General features: G+C 32.7%; 2 protein-coding genes across 4 annotated transcripts; one reads left to right on the top strand and one right to left on the bottom strand.

The window, feature by feature from the left end:
- The first annotated feature begins 1,058 nt into the window (after positions 1-1,058).
- Positions 1,059-9,645, top strand: LOC131954997 (transmembrane protein 165). 3 transcript variants are annotated; one of them, XM_059318872.1, is made up of 9 exons: positions 1,059-1,252; positions 4,004-4,373; positions 4,748-4,955; positions 5,089-5,187; positions 5,303-5,379; positions 5,605-5,640; positions 6,745-6,921; positions 7,142-7,247; positions 8,215-9,645. In XM_059318872.1, exons 2-9 carry the CDS (start codon positions 4,179-4,181, stop codon positions 8,283-8,285), a joined length of 969 nt encoding a protein of 322 aa, XP_059174855.1. In that variant the 5' UTR covers positions 1,059-1,252; positions 4,004-4,178; the 3' UTR covers positions 8,286-9,645. The 3 variants fall into 3 exon arrangements, with proteins under 3 accessions (XP_059174855.1, XP_059174854.1, XP_059174856.1); XM_059318871.1 differs by lacking the exon at positions 1,059-1,252 and adding an exon at positions 1,627-1,740; XM_059318873.1 differs by lacking the exons at positions 1,059-1,252; positions 5,605-5,640 and adding an exon at positions 1,627-1,740.
- A 2,074-nt stretch (positions 9,646-11,719) lies between these two features.
- LOC131954996 (heat shock 70 kDa protein 4) lies at positions 11,720-22,718 on the bottom strand. Its single transcript, XM_059318869.1, has 19 exons — positions 22,541-22,718; positions 20,820-20,946; positions 20,480-20,684; positions 20,133-20,255; positions 19,897-19,996; positions 19,634-19,767; positions 18,781-19,025; positions 18,543-18,619; positions 18,206-18,357; positions 17,653-17,762; positions 17,420-17,553; positions 16,974-17,203; positions 16,727-16,825; positions 16,127-16,249; positions 15,645-15,770; positions 15,413-15,520; positions 14,942-15,061; positions 14,442-14,603; positions 11,720-14,128 (listed from the first exon to the last, which is right to left on the bottom strand). Exons 2-19 carry the CDS (start codon positions 20,924-20,926, stop codon positions 13,928-13,930), a joined length of 2,556 nt encoding a protein of 851 aa, XP_059174852.1. The 5' UTR covers positions 20,927-20,946; positions 22,541-22,718; the 3' UTR covers positions 11,720-13,927.
- Between the last annotated feature and the right edge of the window lie 1,341 nt (positions 22,719-24,059).

Here is a 24,059-nt window from a genome sequence, read left to right as displayed (position 1 = left end):
TTTCCCCCGGGCTACATACTCAGCAATAGCCCTCCCTACGCGAAATCACATTCTCCAGCTCTAAAAGCGAAGATGAAGTAACTATGCCGATGATGGAAGGAATGACACATTACCAGGCGGCTTATATTATAGATATATGTTATGTATACACACACATATATTATCTATCTATATGATTTCACAAATATTTCAATCAATAAATAGATCATTTTTGTTATAAATTTGAATTATAGAGTAAGTAAAATCAGAATTTAGTGTTATATAACAAATAGTTAAACAGTTTAGAGTCTTAGTCTTAGATTAAATTAATTTAAAAATATTCCATCTTCTAACTCAGGGGTCTCCAAACCAGGGTTTCTTCCAGGCATCTCTTCGGGGGCCCGAAACATTTTTACCACCCCCCCCCCCTAACGAAATTAAATTTATATAATTTATATAGAAAATATATACTTTTAACAGTGTCCGTCCCCCCGAAGAAAGTCTACTGCCCCCCCCCCCCCCCCGGAGAAAAAAGTCTGGAAGAAACACTGCTCCAAACTTTTCAGTTCGAGGGCCGCATTAACTATCAAATTTCAGTTCGGGGGCCAGTTTCTTCCAGGCATGTAGTGATTTTTCTGGGCAAAGTTCCTCAGCCATCACCAACAAACGTTTTTTCAGTGGAATGCGGCCCGCAGTTTGGAGACCCCTGTTCTAACTAAAGAGCGTAGTGGCGTAGTGTTACACTGTTAGAGGTTTTTATTTTACCTATTAAAAACGTACATTTAAAATACATCATAAAAGTATTAATTGCCTTTGTTTTAGTAGATTCTATTACTATCGACGATAAATTCAAATACTCAACAGCCTTTCTATTGTGAATGTCAAAAACTAACCTTACGATCCCTAACCCCTTAAGGATTAAACCGAATATTACTAATCATTGACGGTCTTTGGTCTGAAAAAAAAAGTCACGATTTCTGTTTTTTTTTTTTTTTTTGGCTTTATATTGGAAGAACTGGCAATACACAACACCCCTTTCTTTTAGTTAGGGCCTTGAGGAATCCGTTTTGGCCTTCAGTTGCGTTATTGGCAGTGGCTGTGGGGGGAGAAATTAGATCTAGATCTGTATGATTTAAGAATGCATCAGTCCCAACTAGATTTAATATTTAATAAATAATACGCTAATCGTAATCAATGATTAAGCCTCCTTTAACAAGATCTAGAATTAACTTTATATTAAACATTTTACCGTGGTTTTTTGATCGATTACCAGGTAAAATAGTTTACTTATTGCCAAACTAGACGTACCCTGGTATATTTTTCAATGTTCGCGATTGTTTGGCCTAGTCCTACTACTTTTATTTAGTAACAAGATTTTTGTCTGCTAAACGAACCTTGTTTCTTACTCTAAATAGCTCTACTAATAAACAAAAAAACTAATACTAATAAACTACTAGATCTATTTGTCTTTAACTAGATCTGTCAACATGTGAAAAGTTATTATATTTATAAGCTTTGGGATATTACACTTTTATTCGGGGTTTGTCTCAAAATAGGAAATCTGAGTTTGCTTTGCTAATTGATAAATTATTTCGCCTGGAGTAGTAAGTTGGGATGCAAAATTTTAATTTTACATTTCAAGGGGAAGTTACTTGTGGAAGTGCGTGTCATGTTGCGAAGGCCTCTGGCCTTGCTTTTATTTTTAGTCTTTGACGACAAAAAAAAATTAATTGTTCTTGTTATGACTCCCGACCTGTCATCGTATGTATTATGTGTAGTATAGTATTATGTAGAACTAGATCTAGATCTATAATCTATGCTATTAGTAATTAATTTCGTGTAAAGTATTCACTGGTCACTAGGTGACTAGATCTAGGAATCTAGAATCTAGATCTAGATCTAGAATCTAGTATTTTCAAAATCAAAGTAGGCCTATTTATATTAATTTTGTGTAACAGGTAACAGTGACATGTCATATTTATTTGACATTTATTCCTAGATCTAGATCTAGATTCTAGCTAGATAGATCTAGATCTAACTCTAGATCTATTTAAAATTCTAAATAGGGCCTAGGCCTAAAATCTAGATTATTTTATTTAGAAATCTAGATCTAGTCATTTTTACTAGGCCTACTCCTACCTATCAATTTATTAATTTAATTTTTAATTTCTAAAAATCTAGTTCTAGACTCTAGTAAACAAGTTGAACTAGTCTAGATCTAGATTCTAGTTCACTGTTCCTCATTATAGAGTTACGCTCATCATATTGATAATAATTTAATAAAAGTCAAAAGAGTAGGCCAGGTCCTTAAAAAAATTCCATTGTTTAAAAAAAAGTTTAATTCATATATTTAATTCTATACTATCTAGACTCTAGATCTAGTCTAGTCTAAAATCTAGATTTCAAGTCAAGTCACTAGGCCCCTATACTCCTATACTTTTAAGTTTTTACTATTTAAGAGTAGATCTCATCTATATTATATTATAGGCTAATTATAGTCCTACATTATATAATATATAGATCTAGGCTATATGGCATATGGAATTATTATAGGCCTACTTATTAGGGAAAAGGGTAATCTTATAGGCTGCGGCTATTCGTACTTCACTACGAATAGCCCTCAGAAGACTATTTGTAGTGAAGTACCAATAGCCTTCAGAAGGCTATTTGTACACTGACCAATCAGAGCGAGGCATCCCCCCCTCCCTTAAACATTTGGCTAGGTTTGTACTTAGGTCCTAGCTGTAATTACATTAACTAGAGTCTAGAGTCTTTAGACTACAATTATTGAATTATTATGTATTAATTAGGCCTATATATAATTATTATAAAATAATTAAATTTAAATAAATTATGTAGGTCTATATTAAAATATATAGAAAAGATATAGATATCTAAAGATAATTCAGTATTACTATACTGTAACTATCGATAAGAATGGGGGTCTGGCATTTGCGATAATAGTATTAGGGAGGTAGAAATCGCCTTAAAATCTTAAGGATTACCCCTAACAGCTTTTACACAACACGCAAAGGTAGTGATAAAACTTTTGTCTTCTTGAAGTGCATGTTTAGTAACTGAATGTATTATAAGCTGTTGATCAAAAGTAGTTTTAAATTATGTAGTATTTTTTGTTGTTTGTAATAAAAACATGTATCAATACAAGAGATGTTGACCCAGATCAGTTGATTTTTATTATTTTTTATATAAAGCAGCTTTTTGTTTACTACACGTACAAGGTAGCCATGTTATTTGTCTCTTAGATCTGATAGATATTGTACCATTTCATTTGTTCTGTTTACTGTTAAATTCTTAAACTGTTTTTTGTTATGTTAAATAAAAGTTTGATTTGTTTGCTACTATCCAAAGCTTTAATAGCTGCCTCCAATTCTTTGTAGCTGTCAAAACAGCTACTGAAGGCAAAATGATTAAAAAATCATGACGTAGGCTACATCGTGTAGCAAACTTTCTTGTCGAGTGTGCGGCTCTAGACTAGAAAGGTTTAAACTGGGAGGGATTTTACACTGCTTTGATCGGTCAGTGTACGGATACGTTCCGATAATCTGATTGGTCAGTGTACAAATACCTACCGATAATCTGATTGGTCAGTGTACAAATAGCCTCCGTAGCTATTTGTACTTCACTACAAATAGCCCTCTGAAGGCTATTCGTAGTGAAGTACGAATAGACACTCTCATCTTATAAATTATAATCTAGGCCTATCTTTTAGGTTTTTTATTAAAATAAAATTTAAAATGATAGGCCTGCCTATATTATTTATTTATATCTTCCAGGAGTAAAATCAGTTTTATCAAGTGATGTTTAAATAATATAGCCTTAAGAAAAACTGCCTATCCTTAGTTAACTGATTGTCTGATACTGATAGCATATTTTTTACCAAGTCTTCTTAGTCTTCCATCATCTGTTTCGTGTTTTACACTTTAGCCTATGTTTTATGTGTAGGCTACTCATTTTGTGTTTATTTTTTTGTAAAATCTAAATATTTTTTAAATTTCTAAAATAGGTGTGTATGAAGTTAACAAAGTGAGTACCATCTACTCTGCTGACTCAGCACAAAAAATCTTTAGCCTTAAGAGGCTTTAAACAAAGAAACAACAGAGCAGGATAATGGCTTTGTAGCAGCCTAAGTGGAATATAAAATTGTGTACAAACTATAGGATATCCACAAAGCAAACATCATGACAAGAAAAGAAAACTGTTTTATTTTTCTGCTGGCTGTGTGTTGGGGAACAGCACTGTGTTTTGAAAGTTCATTAACAGACACACTAGCACAACAATACAATAACTATGGCCCTAGTAGAGAACTTTTACACGTCGAGGATGACTCCAACAGTAAAGAAGAAAAGGGAAAAGATTCATCTCACATGGAAAAGGTAAAGTGTAATTTTTTGAAATCAGCATTTCCTGTATTAGAAAGGTCAAGCTTTTGCCAAATATTCCTGCATAACCTTGTTGATTGGACACCAATTTAATTATTTATTTATAAGTTTGTCTATTGAAAGCTTACAAACTTAATGTTTATGAATAAATTATAGTATTTTTATTCAATATTCCTATGTCTTAGTTGTTTGTTTTTTTTAATTTTATGTAAAATGTTTCATAATGTCTAAAAACTTGCATGCAATAGTGAATGTGTAACTAACATTGTACATACAAGATGTAGATAAAACTATTGCTTGTTCCTAAAGCACTATTTGATCACGCTGTTAATGTCTCCAATAATGAGGTTTTTGTTTATACTCTCTAGACAGAAGAATCTTTGCCATCTATAAAGAAGATGAGTAAAGAGAAGCAAGGCTTCACTCATGGTTTTATAGCATCTCTCTCTGTCATTGTGGTATCTGAACTGGGGGACAAAACATTTTTCATCGCAGCCATCATGGCCATGACACATTCCAGAGTGACTGTCCTAATGGGGGCCCTTGGCGCTCTGTTTTTTATGACTTTTTTGTCAGGTGGGTTTAAAAAAAGTTTGTAAAAGGGTAAAGATTTTTGGAAGGGATTATATAGACTAAAGCTCATGTTTTTTTTACATATGCTCATTTGTTTAGTGTTAATATACTGTTAATTTTTTTTTTCATATACCAGCAATGGTCGGATATGCTACTACTGTGATCCCAAGGGCTTTAACTTACTATGTATCATCTGCTCTTTTTGCTGTATTTGGCCTGAAAATGTTAAGAGAAGGTATCCACATTTTTAATATGCTTCTTACTTGTAAATTTAAAAATTCGTAGCTTTTATAAATTATTCTTCATGTAAATTTCAATATTTTAAAACAAGTTTTCAATGAAACAATTAGGTTGGTACATGTCTGAAGACGAGGGTAAAGAGGAATATGAGGAGGTGCAGGCTGATCTCAAGAGGAGAGAAGATGAGGTAATTCTCTCGCTTTCTTATGACATTTTGCTACTCTAAGGATCCAGTTACTGTTTGACTTTTTTTGTGTCCCAATCAAGAGTTTCTTTATTAAAAAGTTTGTTTCCATTTGTAGGTCTTTATTTTTTAAATTTGGATTAAGGAAACAGGTTTTCTGATTTGTATCCTTTTAATCCCAGAATCCAGTAGGGTGATTAGGATCTCATGAATATTCATGTATTTCAGTTACTTGCACAAATGGTTGAAGAAGAGGAAAAAAAAGTGATTGTTTATTATTTTTTTTATGTTTTTTTAAAACTTTGAACATAATTTAATATTGGTGCTACAACTTAAGGCTTGGGTCTTGCTTTTATACAGCAGCTATATATGTTTTGACAATTCAGGTCACTAGTTTCTTCTATTACTGAAAATAATTTTTTCAAGGCTTAACTTTCAAATGTTTAGCTATAATGCTTCTGTTCTCATAAACACATTTACCTATCCAAGAACTCTTATTCACGCTTAATTTTCCTTATTTATTTACAAAGAAACACTTTTTGTAGAAAAATAGGGTTGTTTTTGTTTTTTTTTTTTAATAACTATTTTTGCTTTTAAAATGGCCAATAAAAAAGTATAGGTTGCAGAATTCTTAATTTTAAAAATTCAAACTTGGTATTTTTCTGATATCATCGGATATTTGTGGAATTTAAGTAGGGCATGTTGGCTTAACTTTGGCTGTTTGCTAGCTTCAATTTGACTATGTACTAACATTTGTGGAGTTATGCAGTTTGGTTAAGAGGGACTTCAAATACAATGACAAATTATCTTCAGATTTTATAACTTGCTCTACTTGACTTGAAGATGTACTTACATGTAATCTGTACATACATAAAACTTTGTAACTTGTTTAAGGTCTCTTCATTTTATGAAAACTTTGTGCGATTGTAGAACAGTAACTTTGTATTTACATTTTTTGTGACTTTTTTCTTGCATCATTTGTAGGTTAAATAATTATTTTTTCACATCACTGTCTTACAGTAAAAGTTTCATTGCCTTATAAAATGTTCAAACCCAAACCTTGAGTTCCTCTGTTTTCCTGTTCATTCATTGTTAACTTTTAGTTTGTTATTATGTTAGTCACTTAGTTAGCAATCTTATTTTCTTCTTTAAGTTACTGTTCAATATTTGTATTTAAGTTTTTGACATTTTATATAGTGCAACTGTGTTTTTGTTTTGTTTTTTCAACCATTTCTTTTAACTTTTTCATTAATTTATTCATTTAGTATAAGAAGTAACAGGTCAATTGTTTTGTTGACTATGATCTATACATAGCATTGCTTTTGTATAAACTTGGTGTTTATCCCTTTTGGCCTTCTGATCTTGTAGATAGAGAAACAAAATCTACCAACTCAGGACATTGAAACAGGAATCATTCGAAGTCCAGGAAGGAGATTTTTTTCTGGCCTCCTGTCCACAGTGTTTCTCCAGTCTCTGACGCTAACATTTCTTGCTGAGTGGGGAGACAGATCACAAATTGCCACCATCATTCTAGGGGCTAGGGAGGTCAGTTTCAAGTTTGAATAAAAGATATTACATTTTTTAAATTAAAAATATTTGTAAGTATAACTTCTCTTGATAGAAAATAATAGATTGGTTCAAAATTCTTATTCATCTGTACTTATTTAAATGAAAGTTTTAAAAAGTTATATTTTAGATTTTACTTAAACAGAATCTTTATTAATTATTTTACACAATATAATAATTTTTTATATTTTTTATACAGGATGTATTTGGAGTTATGCTAGGGGGTTGTCTTGGTCATTTTCTGTGTACAGGTCTAGCTGTTATGGGTGGGAGGTTCATCGCTCAAAGGATATCTGTTCGAACAGGTAACATTTTTAGCGCAATTTCCATTCTGGAGAATTGCGTTTATTAACTCGTCATTTCTGGGAATGGATGGATGGATGGATGAATGAATGAATGGATGAATGTGTGTCCGGGCTTTAAGTCGTATCTCCTCCTCAACGAAGCAATATCGATGACTAGTTCCAAAAGCAATTATGTTAAGCAAGTTACGAGAATGAGCATAGGCCATAAAAATTCCGGGTTTCTTTCATGTATTTCCCGTAAAAGCCAAAAAACCTCAAAAAAATGCAGTTTTTGGCCCATATCTCGGCAACCAGACCACTTAGCGACTTGAAACATGTACCAATCGATTCCTGCCATAATTTAGAACAATATTGCCGAAGAAAGTTTTCAAAAATATCCTCTCGTTTGGTCACAAATTTTAAAATTACATAAACACCTACAAACCGATCGCTCTTCTAGCTTGAACGCACCCCATCATTATACGTCAGAGCTATTTTTAGATAACATAAGGAAATTGCGCATAAATGTCACTAGACTTTTTTAATTAACTTGCGCGCCTACTGAACGTGATGGCGCAGCCATGGAACGCGATGACGCATCTATTGAACGTGATGACGTGTGTGGTGTGGTTGTATATACATGCCGGAAGTAGAGATCTATCATCTTAATGATTATCATGTTGATAATCAAGTTCAACTAACCAATGGTTTTAATAACCCTGCTCTTGATTTCAAGGTGCTTAGTTTAGTTAGTAGTTAGGTTTATTTAATAAAAAACGTTTTAATAACTAACCAATGGTTTTACTAACCCTGCTCTTGATTTACGCTACGACAGAGCTATTTTTAGATAACATAAGGAAATTGCGCTAAAATTGTCACTAGACTTTTTAATTAACTTGTTTTTAAAACTAAAGTTATGTTTTCTATTTTTTTTTATACCATCTTATTTTTTTAAACTAATCCATGCCAATTTTTTTTCGTGTTCCAGTGACTCTTATAGGTGGGGTGGTTTTCTTGTTATTTGCCTTGTCTGCTTTTTGGATTGGTCCTGGTACGTAGAAGAATCTGTTGCGCTTTAATCAAAGCCTTGTTGACGTCATCATCTGCATATAAGCTCACCTTGTATCTCTACTGGTGGCACTAGTGTTGAACAAACCATAGATAGGCTACACGTCTCTCATATTGAGGTATTGGTTGTTACTTAGCTTGGCATGTGGCTGTTTCAATGTCTTATGTAGCCTGTAGATATATGAGTCTGGTTAATAAATCTGAAGGCTTTTTTGTTCATTATAAGATTTTGTTTAAGACAAAATGAAACTGTTTGTGTGCATACATATTTCCAAAATAATTTATTTGTAAAAAAAATTAGCCTTTGGATGTGTTCTGTGAATTAATTTTGAGAATTGTCCTTAGAACATTGTTAATTTCAAGATATTTATACTTTATGAGGTTTAGTCAAAGAAAAAAAATTACTGAATGTTCATCAATGGAATTAGGTGTATCAATTCATTATAAGACACCTTAGCCAGTGCATGGTGTCATTGTATGCATACACATATACATTTTTACTGACAGCTGTGTGTATATTATGTTTTGTCATTTCTAACTCTGAGCTTAAGCATATATTTTATCTACTTAGCTGTTCTTACATTATAGTGACTAAGCTCTCTATGTACATTTTATAGAAACATCATTTTATTTACATCATGGTAAAGATAAAGCTGTTTGGAAATTTTACAAACTTTCTACCACTTAAAAACTTGACCCCACAGAATTTTTTGATAAACATGTCAGCATTGAGTTCTCTGTCATGTATGTAAGCTGCTTGTGTTGTCAAATTTGAATGTTTGGGATCATTTGTGTGGCTTAAAAGTTTGTCATGTTTATAAGCTGCTTGTCTTGAAAAATTGAATGTTTGGGATCATATGTGACTAAATAATTTGTTCTCTATCATGTTTATAAGCTGATTGTCTTGTCTTAAAAAATTGAATGTTTGGGATCATGTGTCACTAAATAGTTTGTTTTCTGTCTATTTGTAATCTGCTTGTCTTGTCGAAAAATTGATTGTTTGTATATAACTTGTCTTATTCACAATAGGTGCTTGAGATGGTGGTGTAAAGTTGTGTGATTCTGTAATTTGAAATAATTTGAAAATATATATGAACACTGTCTTGTCATTAAATTTTCCTAATGGCATGGTAAACTACAGTGTCAAGTTGGGATTTATCAAGGTCTTTTGTTGTAACATATCAGCTGATTTTTTTTTGGTTTGACTACGTTAATGAAAAAATCTGGGAATAAGCAATTTAATTTATATAAAAATACCAACCAAAAATTGAGATAATAAAATTACTGAAATTGAACACATTTTCTGGAATTCCTTATTTGTAATTAAAGAGATGATAATGTGTGATATGTGCATGTATATTGTTTTCTTGTCATTTGTATTAGCATTGCGTAACAGCTTTCGAGATGCTGTTCACCAAATCTATCCTCATGATAATAACAGAATGTACACCTTTTTTTATCACTGGGGTGATAATCACAGTTTAAACTAAATAAAATTTCTTTTTAGGAAGACTAAGTATATAACCAAAATTCAGAAAATCAAATAGTTTCTGCAAGCAATTGTTTATTTAAAGTTAACAATTTCATCTTTATTTGATGCTAATACTCTAGGATAGTTCATATAAACTTTAACAAGTCTACAGAATATAGGCAAATTTTGATTAAGCTTTAATTGTTAAAGATTAACTAGGAGTGAAAACCATATCTTAGAAAGGGACATTGGTTTAGAACTATGATTATCAGCCTAGGTAGGAAAGGTAAATACTTATGTAAATAGATAAGCTGGATCCATTTCATATAATAATTGACCAAGCTTTATACAAATTAGCCAGTGTCAACTTTAAAGTAAGTTCTGTCATTGTGTTTTGTGTTGAAAACTGGAATGGTAACTGCAGTCTACAAAATGCTAGAATGTTAGTCGTGTGTATGAAATTATCAGACAACTGTTTTACATAACTTTCTAATTCAGATATGTTGTTTTCATACTAATAGCCTGCAGCAGCTAATAAATAGAAAATAAAACTATAATTTGTTTAATTTAGATAACCAAAATTTCTTTAATTACAGTAAAAAGCAGTCAAATAATATTATCTGACTTATTGACTATAGAGTATTGAATTTTCCAAAGTAAAATATTTGCAATTTTTTAAAAATTGTTGTTGTATACATTTGATATAAAATAACATATAGCTGCTTCTGTATTATTTTTTTAAAAAGGCATTTACTCTTAAAAATTGCTCTCTAGTCCACACCACAATGCTACTGTTTGTTGGGGCGACTGTTTATTTACACCATTTCTATTAATTCTACAGATAAATGTATGATTATAAATTTGTGCTAATTAGTGAATGAGTCTTTCATTATCATTCCATCATCATCAAGTAGAACAGATCAGGGGGGTCCAACCTGCGGTCATTAACAGGTTGGACTGCCCTGATTAAATCATGAAATGGTGTACTTCTGTCCTGGTGATTTCACTACTGTTATCAACTAAAGTAATAAACTTAACATTCTTAAAATTCTTTCCGGATTCCTTTTTTTTTTGCCAATTTTTTTTTGTTGTTGCAATTTCCATTTGACTTTAGTTGGTTTGTTTACTTGAGTAACCACCCCCTCACATTTAAGCATGTGACCTTTCAGATTCTAATGACCTCTTGACATTTGCCTTGTACACAGTGTTCCAACTGTTTATCACCCCCTAATCTATGCTGTAGATAGGCTGTATACACAAGTGGTCCAAAAGCAATGTGTGTTAAAGGGACTAATCTCTTGATTGATAGCACTGTCACAAACATCAGGGCACCTACTTTAGTATTTATCAATTGATTTTTTTCTTGCCCTGATTTGTAAGCACTACCAGGTACTGGTATACCTTGACACAATTAAGTAAACATTACAGGGAGGTAACCAGGTATAACATTCCTGAATCAAGATGTGAACTGGTGTACAGCCAGTTGTTTCTACAGCTGCCTTAGTTTACACAGCCCATGTGGCTTCCACAGCTAATATGGTTTCTCAACTGACGTGGTTAACCCCGCTGATGTGGTTTCTACCTTAGATGTGGTTTACAATTATACAGCTGATGTGCTTTCCTTAGGGGATGTAATTTCCACAATGGATGTGGCTTACACAGCTGATGTAGTTATACCTTACCTTGACATACACAAACCTAAAGACTATATTCAGATAACCAAATCAATGGACCAGTCACCTAATAGGATATCTGAAAAGCATTTGATCAACAATTGTTGCTCTGAATACTTATGACAAATATACCAAACATCACAAGATGAGCAATAGAATTTACAAAATTTATTTGTAAAAAAAATAATTTTTGGAGCACTTTTTAAAAAAAAAAGGTTACATTTTCCTGACTGGAAGAAGGTAGTATTTGAAACAGATGAACAAAATGACAAACAAAATACTGAAATTTGGTTACTTTTAATTTTTTCATACAAATGTTCTAGAACAATTTTAATCAAATTAACAACCTAAAATTGAACATTCTAAATGTACTAATGCTTTAGACTTTTCACAAACTTTGTTTTAACAAATGTATTGAGACCAGGACAGACCACATTGCCAAAAAAAAAAAAAAAACAAGACCATTATTCTAAACAGAATTTTAACATTTTTTAACCAGATTTTATATAATTTAAGCCTGTTAACTACCACCTTTTTAACAAATACTGATAATAAAACATTTTTTTGGGTCAGTTGACTAATTAATTTAAATATGTATCCAATAATATATACTATTAACCCTTTGAACCTGACAATTAAAGTTACTTTAAACAATACTTAGAGAAAAATTGATAACATTTGCTGTCAGATATTTGTAATAAAACTTAAGGGAGATGGGCGAAGGAACCTAAGTTTAATTTTTTTTAGCCACAATCAAATGACCATTAAATGCTTGTGGTTCAAAGGGTCAATAGAAGAGCTAGATCTAGACTGCACATATTTATTCAAGCATTTCAATATTGTCATTTTTTTAAAAAACATTTTGCACTTAAAAACAAAAATGAGTTTTCTTTCTTGACACACACGGAATGGAAAATATAAAACAGTAGACCAGAAATCAAAATAAATGGTGTAACAAGTTTTTTTAAACAATGACACAATCAAGTAGAAAAAATAGTTAAATAATTACCAAAGAGGATTGATTTTTTTTTAATGAAAAAAATGAACTGTTTACTGAGACGTGAACTGTAAGCAATTAATACAACGTCCTGAGCTGTGCTATATAAACATATCAATGCCTGCGATTAAGACAATTATTTACACAAGGTGATTCTTACCAAGATCATATGTTGCACCTCTTATCTAAATTATTAGAATCAAAACACTAAACATTTGTATGTAATCTTGTCTGGTTAAAGTTTAATGCCTAGAGAGACAGTGTTGAAAAAAATAAATGCAACAGTATAAGAGCAAGGGAAATTAATCTGCATTAAACACAGGTATTTTAAACTAAACCATATATTTCTGACACTATACCAAAAATGTGAACAGGGCAGAAAATAACTGCACACCTAGAAGAAATAAAGAATAAACGTTTATCGTATGGCACCTACTGCATAACACTGAAAGGTTATATTTTTAGCTAAAGCCTTATTAGCTACACTATAATTTTGTCTTTACATGCAAGCTTCCAAAACCCTATATACTGCAATAATATATTAGCAAATACTTACACATTAATGAAATTCTAATTTAAAATAACAATGATCATCTATTGGTACCTTGTGGAAAAATAAGTGCCTATGACTGTTCACCGGATCTCAAAATCTTAACACTCCATAACTAAATATTGTTATGATGTCACAACTAAATCTGTTGTTACTACATTTTTAACCTTCATACACGTAGACTACTTAGACAAGCCTGGCCAAGCTGTACAGATGGGATGTGAACCATTAAATCCTCTTAATTACTAATTGTATTCAATTTGTCAACTTAAATAAAATGCTTACAAATAGGAACTAGAGGTTTTTTTTTACTTTTTAAATAAGTATTAAAAATTCATTTAAAACAAAGTCAAATAAATAACAGTACTATAAATGTAGTATTCCAATACAATTCATACAGTAGCACAGCGCAACACAAATCCAAACTGTGCATGCAGCATTTCCAAGTAGACAATAAGCTCAGTCAATACAACATATTACTGTAGAAAATAACTTCAAAATATTCAATCCTGTATTTCGGTTTTTAAAAATTGTAGAAGTTAATGTTATTAATGATAAAGTGAAATAGTTTCAAAAATAGATAATTAGTAGTGCCTAGTTTCCAGATAGCAACAGACTACGTAGTTCTTATTTCATATTGGATGGCCAGGAAAAAGATCTTGAGATTCTTGACAAACTGAAAGCTTAGATTTCAACACTACCTCAGGATTGATATGTGTTCTCTGAAAAGGGATAAACCACCTGTACAAATGAATACAAATCCTGGTCCCTTTTCTCAGAAGACTTACTTTTTCACATTCATCTATTCACACCACTTCATGTATTGTACAAACATTTAAATACAGCATAAATGAAACCAGTATCTGGTCTAGTTTTAAATAAAGACTGGATAAACAGCTGATTCTATCAAAGTTTTTTTCTTTCTTCTTGTAACTAGCGAGGCTAGTCTATATCCATCTCCTGCTCTGGCTCTTTAGGCCCATCAGTTGCTGTTGTGGCTGGCTGTTGCTGGTCACCCTCACTGTTGTTTTGATCTCCGTCAGACTTGTTCCCACTCTTATCTTTGGGTTTCTTCTCTTCTTTGGGTGGATCCACTTTAGGTTTGGGTTTGTTCATTATGGGCAGACACGTGTTTTCCAATATCTGATTCACAAAAATTGTTTAAATTAAATTATGGAGGCTTGTTTACAGTGAGAAATAAATCTTTAAAATACAATTTTTAATGGCAAACTAGATGTTTTTTACTAAGATAGATTAAATTAAACACTTATGAAATTCCTAAAACAAGAAATATTAAGTTCGACAAACATTAAACAATTTATGTTGCTTGCACACATTAATTACTGATCTCCTGATGTAAAATATTGGTACACTTTCTATTTCTGGACCCAGAAGAGAAATCTAATCATAGTGTGTTAAAAGTTGTACAGAAATTATTTAAAAAAAAAAATCAAACCTGTTTTTCTGCCCGAACTTGTGCTGCTAAAACAACGGGGTTTTCATGAGGCTTAAGCTGAGCCATCTGTGTGATGCGGTGACCAAACCAGTTTGATTTTTCTGTCCAAAGCTTCTCTACTTTGTCTACATCTGCCTTCTCAATGTGGTCATATTTTTCATCCTGCAAACATTCAAAAATAATTTCAGATGCCTAAAATTTCTACATGAGGAAGCGACTAGTCTTTCTAGTTACAAGCTTCATTAAGATTAAACAACTTGCAATTAAAAAAAAAAAAATGTATCAAAGAAATAATAACATTACAGATTATATACTTGTAATGCATCCTACTAGGGAGACCAAAAAGTTCTATTCACCAGCTATTTCATTATTCAATCACAAGTTTATTTTTAAAAATCTATGAATTGTTAAAAAATCAACTTTAAATAATTTTATAATTGAAATGTTTCCAAAATGAAAACTAGTTGTTTACATTCAGAAGGTAAGAATAAACAACTTACTTTCTGTGCCCACTGGTCTAAAAATTTTCTGATCTGTTGTAACGTAGAACCCATTTCATCCTTGGCAACAGGCCACTCCTGGGCTTCTCTATACCTGTCAACCACAGGCTGACCAAGTTTCTGAAAGATACAAAATATCAGTTTTAAAACTGTCGCTAAGTGACTAAACATTTTATTGCTTATACAATTTACTCAGCTTAGTTTAACCAAATCTGTTTCATGTTTATCAAGAAGAGCACAGATGAACGCAAGATATCCATTTGTCATATCAATTAACCAATTCAATAATACTTCGTTAACAAACAAGCAAATTGAATAGACATTTGTCATCAGCTTATTAGTAATAATTAAAAACAAAGATTTTCTTACATGTGAGGTAGAGAAAATATGGAAGATAAATAGCATAACCAATAAACTATAGTAAATAACATAACAAAATAATTAACATGTATAAATAACTACAATACATACTTTGAGTTCTGCTAGTTTGTCTAAGTAGACTTGTTTGTTTTGATCTTCCCCATCTTCATACAACCAGTTTTCTGTGTCTTCTAGTTTGAGGGAAAATTGACTGCGGTCCTGTGCAACATTAGGATTGAACAATTTAAATGCCATCTTACACTGTTCTATCTCATATAATTAAATCTTTAAATAAAATTATATAGGCCAAATAAAATTTGATGGAACATGTCAAACTACTTACATCTTCTGTAATGTAGTTTTCATAAACAGCATACAGCTTGTCTCTCATCTCATAAACATATTCCTCAACAGCATTTTTGGAATCTGCCCTTTCTTTTTCATGTTTATCTTGCATTACCATATCATTCTGCAAACAAAGAAACACCACATTGTTTAAATATGTGATTGTTTTTGGCGGATGGATGAGAAAAAAATTATTATCATTTTCATGCGCATTAATTTTTAAGAACTGAAACATTTCTCTGCATTTCATTTCACTATCACTAGAAATTCTCTCAAATAAAATGCTATAAAAATGTTTATTTGATAAGAAGGCCGTGGTGTAGCCTTAGGACAGATTTTGGAAGAAAATAAATTGCATAAAATTACAAAATACTGAACTCACCAGTCCATTAAAATTAACAATTTGGAAGTCTATCTCATACAATGATTTTCATCTTTTTTTTTTTTTTTTCATTTCCTGAATTTAAAAAAAAAACTTACTTCTTGTTCCATCAGTCTATTGATGACTTCTTTAGACAGCTGGAACACATTAGCGTCAATGGGGAGATCAATTGTTTTCACTGTCTTCTTGGTCTTTTTGGGTGCTTTCTTATCAGCAACATCCTGAAGAATAAAGTTTAAGTTTTTAAGACAGTTTCTCTGCCTAATTTTCTCCTTGTATCCCATGAGGCCTCTGTGGAGAGAGTGGTACTCTGCATTTTCCACTTTGTTTTTAATCCTCTTTGGCCTATAGGAGCCATTCATCCTCCTACAATACTTAGCTTCTCCTGGCTAGTAGAAATGCAAGATAAATCACAAGGGAATGGATATACAAATGCCCTTTCTACTGATGTCATTAGTTTTCAAAAGACAACTTATGAAAAACCAAACAAACTCAAGTGTTGCTGGTGTATGGTAAAATGTTAAATGAATGTGATTACATTTAACAGTTTAAAAACTTGAAGAAATTTATGAAAAAATAATCGTGAACAGTGATGACAGAACCAAGGTAATCCAGCCATATGTAGAATCTACCAACTTAAATGTTTATTCAACAAAGGTATGAATTAATGCTTGGATAGCATGTAATGAAATACTCACAGAATTGGGAGTATCAGCTGCTTTCTCTTGTGTTTGTTCTTGATTTTCCTCAACATTTTGCTGTTCACTTGAAGATGATTGGTCCATTTCAGTTGGGCTCTATAGCAAGAAAAATACATATAATGCTGAACTACTCATTCAGATTTATATTAGTCAAAAACCTTATCAACATCGCGTGAACAAACAACCTGTGAACAACCCACACACACAAAATGTTGTACACTGATGCAGGTCTACTTTAACTCACCTGCTCTCCATTAACCACAGCATCACCGTTGTTGGCTTCTTTCTTTTTAGCATCTTCATCCACCTCCATGCTGTCTTTAACCTCATCCCCATCCTCTGTACCATCCAGCTTCTCATACATGCTAGCAGACACAACATTAAATAAGCCATGGGCATTTATTCGGACTTTAACTTTCACTTTAGAGCTGTCACCATTGGCTTGTGAGGAGACATTGTTTATTTTAAACACTCCTGGGGAAGTAAACAATCATGATTTACCACATTGTACACATTAATTAATTAAATTTTTATAATCATTTGTTACTTTTAAAAATGCTAGGACAGGGCAGTATTGTAAGTTTCTTTGACAGCATTCCCTGCAAGAATTATAGCTTCAATAAGGCCTGCTGTCTGCATTATCAAAAATACTAAACATTTGTAACTAAACATGAACAACAAATTACTCACCAATTTCAGAATTAGGATATGGAATGCCACTGTGATTAGAATAAGTTGCAGTCAAAGTAAATGGCTCCTTTCTATAAAATGTTAGCATCTTGGAGAAGGGAACGGCATGAAACTTTGAAAACACTTCCAGGGAACTGTGAACAAGTTGTGGAATAAAAATGTTTAGTTGGAAAAGTTGATAAGCTAACTTAAATGCCACACATCAACATCATATGTAACTTCAAATAACCTACCTATCCTCATCCATCTGACCCTGTGGTTGCCAGTATAAAGTGACAGGAAAGGGTTGACAGTCTGTGATATTGAAATCTCTCACTCTAAATGTTGGTGACAAGATTGCACACTGTTGAAAAAAAAACATCTTGTTAGTGACATGATCCCAATGGTTCTTTCAACCACTGCTAACAAGGCAAACAAGTTGCCATCAAGGCACAGCTTTATTGCTGGCAAGGCCAACAACTCACTATCAGAGCGTACAACCACAGCTGACAAGGCCAACAACTCACTATCAGAGCATACAACCACAGCTGACAAGGCCAACAACTCAATATCAGAGCATACAACCACTGCTGACAAGGCCAGCAACTCACTATCAGAGCATACAACCACAATTGACTAGGGTAATAAATCATCATCGTGGCATGCACCCACTACTGACAATGCCAACAACCACTGCTTACAAGGCCCACAACTCACTATCAGAGCATACAACCACCACTACAGACAAGGGTAACAACTCACTATCAGAGCATACAACCACCACTACAGACAAGGGTAACAACTCACCATTAGGGCACAGCCACGAGCCACAGCTTCATCAGCATTCAGTGTTGTGCTGGGTTCCTTGCTGAAAACTTTTTGGACCAAAGCTTTGAAAGCTGGCACTCTGGAGGCCCCACCAATGATTTCAACTGAAGCTACATCTGATGGTTTAAGTTCTGAAAAATCAAAAGGTTAAGTTTTAATATTGTTGCTTTGCATAAAATATATTATGGCTCTTTTTGAAATGATGTGACTAGGGTAAATTTAACTCTTTCGTAATGGAATAAAGTTTGAAACCTAACAGGAAGCAGTGCAGCTAACTAGTCCATGATGATTACCAGAAAACAATATTTGAACTTACTAGCATTGTCAAGGACAGCTTGCAGTGTGTTTTCTATTCTCTGGAACAAAGGTGCAGCCAATTCCTCAAATTGTGCCCTGATGGTAAAAAAATGAAACATGCAAAATGAGATAAGAACTTAATAACCATAACATTGTCCATTCATACATTTCTTAATTATTTTAAACAGGTTTTTTCAAGTATTACATTACTTATCAAAAGATGCATATTAGAGTAGGGAAGTTAAACATAAACATACCTGTCCATGCTACCATGAACATCTTTATCATCCATAAAACATTCAATGTTGAGTGGGATGGGCTGGACATTTGCACTCATCAGCTTCTTCAACTTCTCACACTCTTGGGTCAGCCTTATGTAAGCTTTGGCCTTTGATTTGGGGTCAACCTTGTACTTTTTCTTAAACTCCTCACTCATGTAATCAACAATCAGCTCGTCTAAATCTTTTCCTCCCACTGCATGGTCAAACGATGTGGCCAATACCTGGGTTAAAAAAAAATTTTAAAATCAATCCCTAGTTCTAGCCTTTTTACACATGTAATAAAATACTAATAAGAAAACTAAAATACATGATGAAAATAAATCATCTATATATATATAATTCTCTTCTGGGAGCCGTTAGAAAACAAGCTGCAAGCACGCGCCTTGCAGTCCCCTCTCTTCCTCTCTATCGCTACCACCTCTCCCCCCCCTCACATGGTCAGGTGAGTTATAGTTCACGCTAAATGTTTAGTTTGGTGACGGCTATTAGGGGCAGATAATTCAGTTTGAAACTATTTTAAGCTTAGAGGAGGTAACTAAGAGGAGGCTGCTTTCGCGGGGGGGGGGGGGGGGGGAATAGGGGTTTAGTGTTTTAAAGCAAATATTTTCCGTGGCAGCATTGGTACTGTCGAATTCACACATTATGAATTACTGAAAAGTAGAAAAAACAACTAAATAGCGGCGTATGATACACAGCGGGTCGGCTCGTACTTTATATTGATTTATAAAAGTTCTCATGACTTATTTCATTATCAGAAATTAGAAGAAAATTTAAGTATAGTAACATAAATGAAGACTGGCTGCCACAAAAAAATATGAAGATGAAAGACCTTTAGTTTTCCTTTGTTGAATGCACATGCAGAGACTTGAAGAGATGAATGCCCAAAGTCTACAAACACAACATTCCGAGGCTTCTCTGTTTCAGCTGGAAGGTCTGTCTTGTAAATACCATATGAAAGGGCAACTGAAAAATAAATGGTTTACACAATTAAGGAAAAAAAATTCAATAAAAAATACGAAACTGATATATTTTAAAATTGAAGCTGGGTATTTTACTGAAACAAAATTAGTACATTAAATACAAAAATTTTACCAGCTGTAGTGTCATTAAGAATTCTCAGACAGTTCAGTCCAGCAAGCTGACAGGCATCTAATAATGCTCTCCTCTCAACATCAGTAAAGAATACAGGAACCTGAAATACATTGTAAAGAACATTTTTAGATCTCATAGCTTTATTTTCATTTCATTGGGGAAAAAAACTGTAATCTTATGGAAAAGTTAATTTTATAGATATAAAAGCGATACATCTTTAAAAAATTGAGACTTACAGAGACAACAACATCCACAACTTTGGTCTTGAGGTTGCTCTCAGCAGTAAACTTGAGTTTGTTCAGGAGCATACTAGTCAATTGGGTTGCTGAAAATTCATGGTTTTTACCCAGATACGACATCTAAGAAGAGAAAAAATATATCACATTTATTATTGCAAGAAGAGGATACAGTTGGAGATGATTTTTTAATCTTAACAAAGAAGTAAACAATCTTAAATTTTATGCAAACTTAAGACAAACTGCATGGTTAGAAAAACATAAGCATCTAAACTAGTTATACATAATGATTTCATGAAACTATTATAGCTTAAGATAATGTATTAAAAATGATTAAAAATACAAACCTGAAATACAACATTTCCATTACTATCTTTTGATAACTCATTAGGCTTGAAGCTTTTCTGCAATTCTGACTGTACTAAAGGATCGTCAAACTTGCGACCCAAAACTCTCTTAAAGCCACAGGCAGTATTTTTGAAGTTTGTAACAGCCTGTTGCTTGGCAGCTACACCAATTACTCTGCTTTTATCCCCAAGTGAAACATAAGACCTAGAAGAAAATATTAAATTAATAAAGGCTAATAATAGTTTGTGAGAACAAAAATGGTGGTTGCTTGAAATAATGTTCCCAGTTCATGCTGATGTAAAAATGTGGATCACATGTACAAAATTGTAAGTTACTTACGGTGTACATCTGTCACTGTATTCATTTGCAATAGTTTCAATGCCACCAGCTCGTGCTACTCCTATATAGCAGGAATAGGTACCAAGGTCTATACCGACCACAGACATTTTTTACTCAATATTTTATTCTAAAATAGAAAATTAAACGAATTCATTAGTTTTGTTAACATAACAATTAAACATAATTTTAATATTACAGCATTGTAACCAGTATGAATTTCTTATTGGCATGTACATGATAAATTATTACTCATGCCACTAAGAGATTGTAGGTATCAATCATTCACTATCATTTTTTAACTTGCTAAACATCCACTACTAAAAGTAGGCCAAATAAATTAGCCTACATTACACAATGCCTTATCAACAAAGCTAATAAATTCAAACTATTTAGTACAGATTGTTTTAAGGATTTGGATAAATTGAAATTACAACTGGTTTGTTTAAAAGAGAGGATAACATGAATGATTTAGCCTAACTATTAACTAGTGATGATTAAGTAAAAGATCTGGCATTTCCTAGGTTAGCTTGTACTTTTTCTTATTGAGGACTCTTAAAAAAATAGCAGCAGGACAACACATCGTTTTTTTAATATTATTTTGCTGGTAGAACTATTAGGTCAGGGCTATGATGATGGTGAGGCCTGTTACCAGAGTTAAACCGTGGAGAGTACTATTTCACAATCTGTATATAGGTGGGTATGTATTGTATTATTTATTCTCACTGAAGTTTTAGGTTAGAATTGGGATATACGGGTAACAATAACTGGTAACTTACTACCCAATAAATATGAATAAAAACTATAAAATAAAGACCAAGAGTATGTGCTAGTCTAGGGTAGTACAATGTTAGCAAAAAATGTACACTCCACCAATAAAAGTTAAGGGGGTCATTCATCTCTCTAGTAATAGTGTAGTCTCATAATTTAAAAGTAATAAAAGTAAAAACTTCCATTGACTCTCTATAGTTTAATATTGGATGATTGTAGTAGATAGCATTATTTATGTCTGATAAAAGACTCTTCTGAAATTAGGTGTGTTAGGTTGTTGTAGTATTGTAATCTTGTCTAGTTCTATTGATAGAAATTAGTTTTAGGTGTTAGGCTCCTAGCCAGTCCTAGCACATAGTAAGACTAGGGTTGGGGTTATGGTAAGCATTGACATCAAATACCAGTAATGTAACACCCCTTTTCGAAGAAGATTCTATCATCGGACACTGGTATACAAGAAATTTCCCCAAGTAAGTACTCCAATAGACCAAGTCTACTCTAAACTCTATCTATGCTACCAGCAAATACTGCAAATGGATAGCTCGATGTCCCTTCATTGCCTTCAACTTCAGATGGTGAGTCAACAGTAGTCAACACTAATATGTCATTTGTAACTCTCTACTCTAGACTCTCTAGCTAGATCTACCTATCTAGACTAGATCTAGATTTGCCCTCAGCTGTAATCTAGAAGTTAGTTTAAGTTTAGCTATCAGTTTATTTATCACCATATTATTAGAATTAGAGATCTCTAGATCTAGATCAGTGAACTGAACACTGAATGTCGTCTCCACTCTCCAGCATGCCTGAAAAGAAGTGAAGACTGACAACGCAATAAAAATTAAATTATTAAAATTAAATTAAATAGGCCTACAAAGAGAATAAAACCCACTAAAACTAAACAAAAACGGTTTGTTCAACGCATAAATTGCGTAGACTAAATAATAAATACTCACCTTGTAATGTAAAAATCTTATGTGAATACTGATTGACAAAGTCGAAAATTGGTTGTTAACTTTCGTTAAGTCGCGTTTGGTAATCTGCCGGTGTAAAAGAGCGATGTGCTAATAAACTATGTGTGTGAAATTTCTAGAACACGCGTGAACGGTAGGATCAGCACAACGCCTTCATTAATGTGTGATCGGTGTAATTCTAATTTTTTATTCCGGAATAAAAGTTCCTATTAAAATGAATTTTCCAGAAGCAACACATAAGGCTAGATTTACATATAGATCTAGATCCGAGTGATCGGAGTGAACTGCTAGAATCTAATAGGCCTAATGTGATAAAATTTAAAAATGTAATCGTAAAATAAAAATGTATAGGAAAAAAGTCACAGAAAAAAAAACTCACAAGAAAAAAACTCACAAGAAAAAAGTCTCAGAAAAAAGTCACAGGAAATAAGTCACAGGAAATAAAGTCAGTGTAAAAAAAGAAATCACAAAGTGTATTTGCATGGAGTTTGTTGATACTTTTGTGTATCAATTATTCAGAAAGTGAAAAATTAACATACAATTAATTAAATTCAATATAATCATTATATGTGTGTGTGTGTGTGCGCGCGCACAAGTTATATTCATATCGTTTGAATTCCATTATAATATTTAATTGAGTTAAGTAGAATGTAATAAAAATGTTCCAACTTACTCAGTTTGTTTCCATCTTGTTTAAAAAAAATGCTTCTTTCCACCGTGTTTTTTAAAAATGCTTCTTTAAAATTAGCGTGAAACTGCAGGAAGATATAGATTCTATTTAATATTATTTGCTATCCTCAACTTATCGGAACAATAGTTTAACCACCTTTACAGACCACATTTAGATCTACCTCGCTCATTACATAATAAAACATAGGTTTGGAAAAAAAAGCCGACATTAGAAAAGAAAGTCAACAATGCACGAGGTGGCCGACCGAGGAAAGGCCTACGTCAAAAGGCATACAAAACACAATAAAGTACAGACTTTAGACCCAGCGATCCATTAGACATATGAAGTAGATTCATTTATTTCTTGACCTCTGCATGTGAAGGGATGATGTGGTCCAGAGGCGTGGCGAGGGCGGGGCGGGGGTGCGGGCCGCACCAGATGACACCATGGCAAAAAGTTGCAAAATGTAAAGAAGAAAACTGCTTTTTTTGCCAGTTCCATTAATGATTAATGAAAGTTAACTAGTCTTTTAAGTACAAATCGATAATTATTACAAGTGGGTGGGGTGACACCATGATGTGAACGTGCTAACTTTAGAGAAAATAATGCAACATCCTACAACATCGTTACTATTAAGTCGGCAGTATCTAAAGCTTATAAACATACATGTACGCGTATGTGGCATATATTTAAATATAGACCTATGTATAGGCCTACCGACACATGCATACACATATATATATATATATATATATATATATATATATATATATATATATATATATATATATATATATATATATACTTTGTTTCTTTTGGGTTGTGACACCA

Source organism: Physella acuta, unplaced genomic scaffold, assembly GCF_028476545.2.
Source record: "Physella acuta isolate Inbredline_101_S28 unplaced genomic scaffold, ASM2847654v3 ptg001046l, whole genome shotgun sequence".
Lineage (NCBI taxonomy): Eukaryota > Metazoa > Mollusca > Gastropoda > Physidae > Physella > Physella acuta.
This window is presented reverse-complemented; position numbering and strand designations above follow the sequence as displayed.

What these genes read in the sequence shown, in the direction of transcription:
- LOC131954997 (XM_059318872.1), top strand. Translation starts at nt 4,179, where the DNA reads ATGACAAGAAAAGAAAACTGTTTTATTTTTCTGCTGGCTGTGTGTTGG. An exon ending in ATTCATCTCACATGGAAAAG is followed by an intron (nt 4,374 to 4,747) that starts GTAAAGTGTAAT and finishes TATACTCTCTAG; the next exon opens with ACAGAAGAATCTTTGCCATC. An exon ending in AAGGATATCTGTTCGAACAG is followed by an intron (nt 7,248 to 8,214) that starts GTAACATTTTTA and finishes TTCGTGTTCCAG; the next exon opens with TGACTCTTATAGGTGGGGTG.
- LOC131954996 (XM_059318869.1), bottom strand. Translation starts at nt 20,926, where the DNA reads ATGTCTGTGGTCGGTATAGACCTTGGTACCTATTCCTGCTATATAGGA. An exon ending in AGCTGTCCTTGACAATGCTA is followed by an intron (nt 18,358 to 18,542) that starts GTAAGTTCAAAT and finishes TTGATTTTTCAG; the next exon opens with AACTTAAACCATCAGATGTA. An exon ending in CTGTGGTTAATGGAGAGCAG is followed by an intron (nt 16,826 to 16,973) that starts GTGAGTTAAAGT and finishes TTCTTGCTATAG; the next exon opens with AGCCCAACTGAAATGGACCA.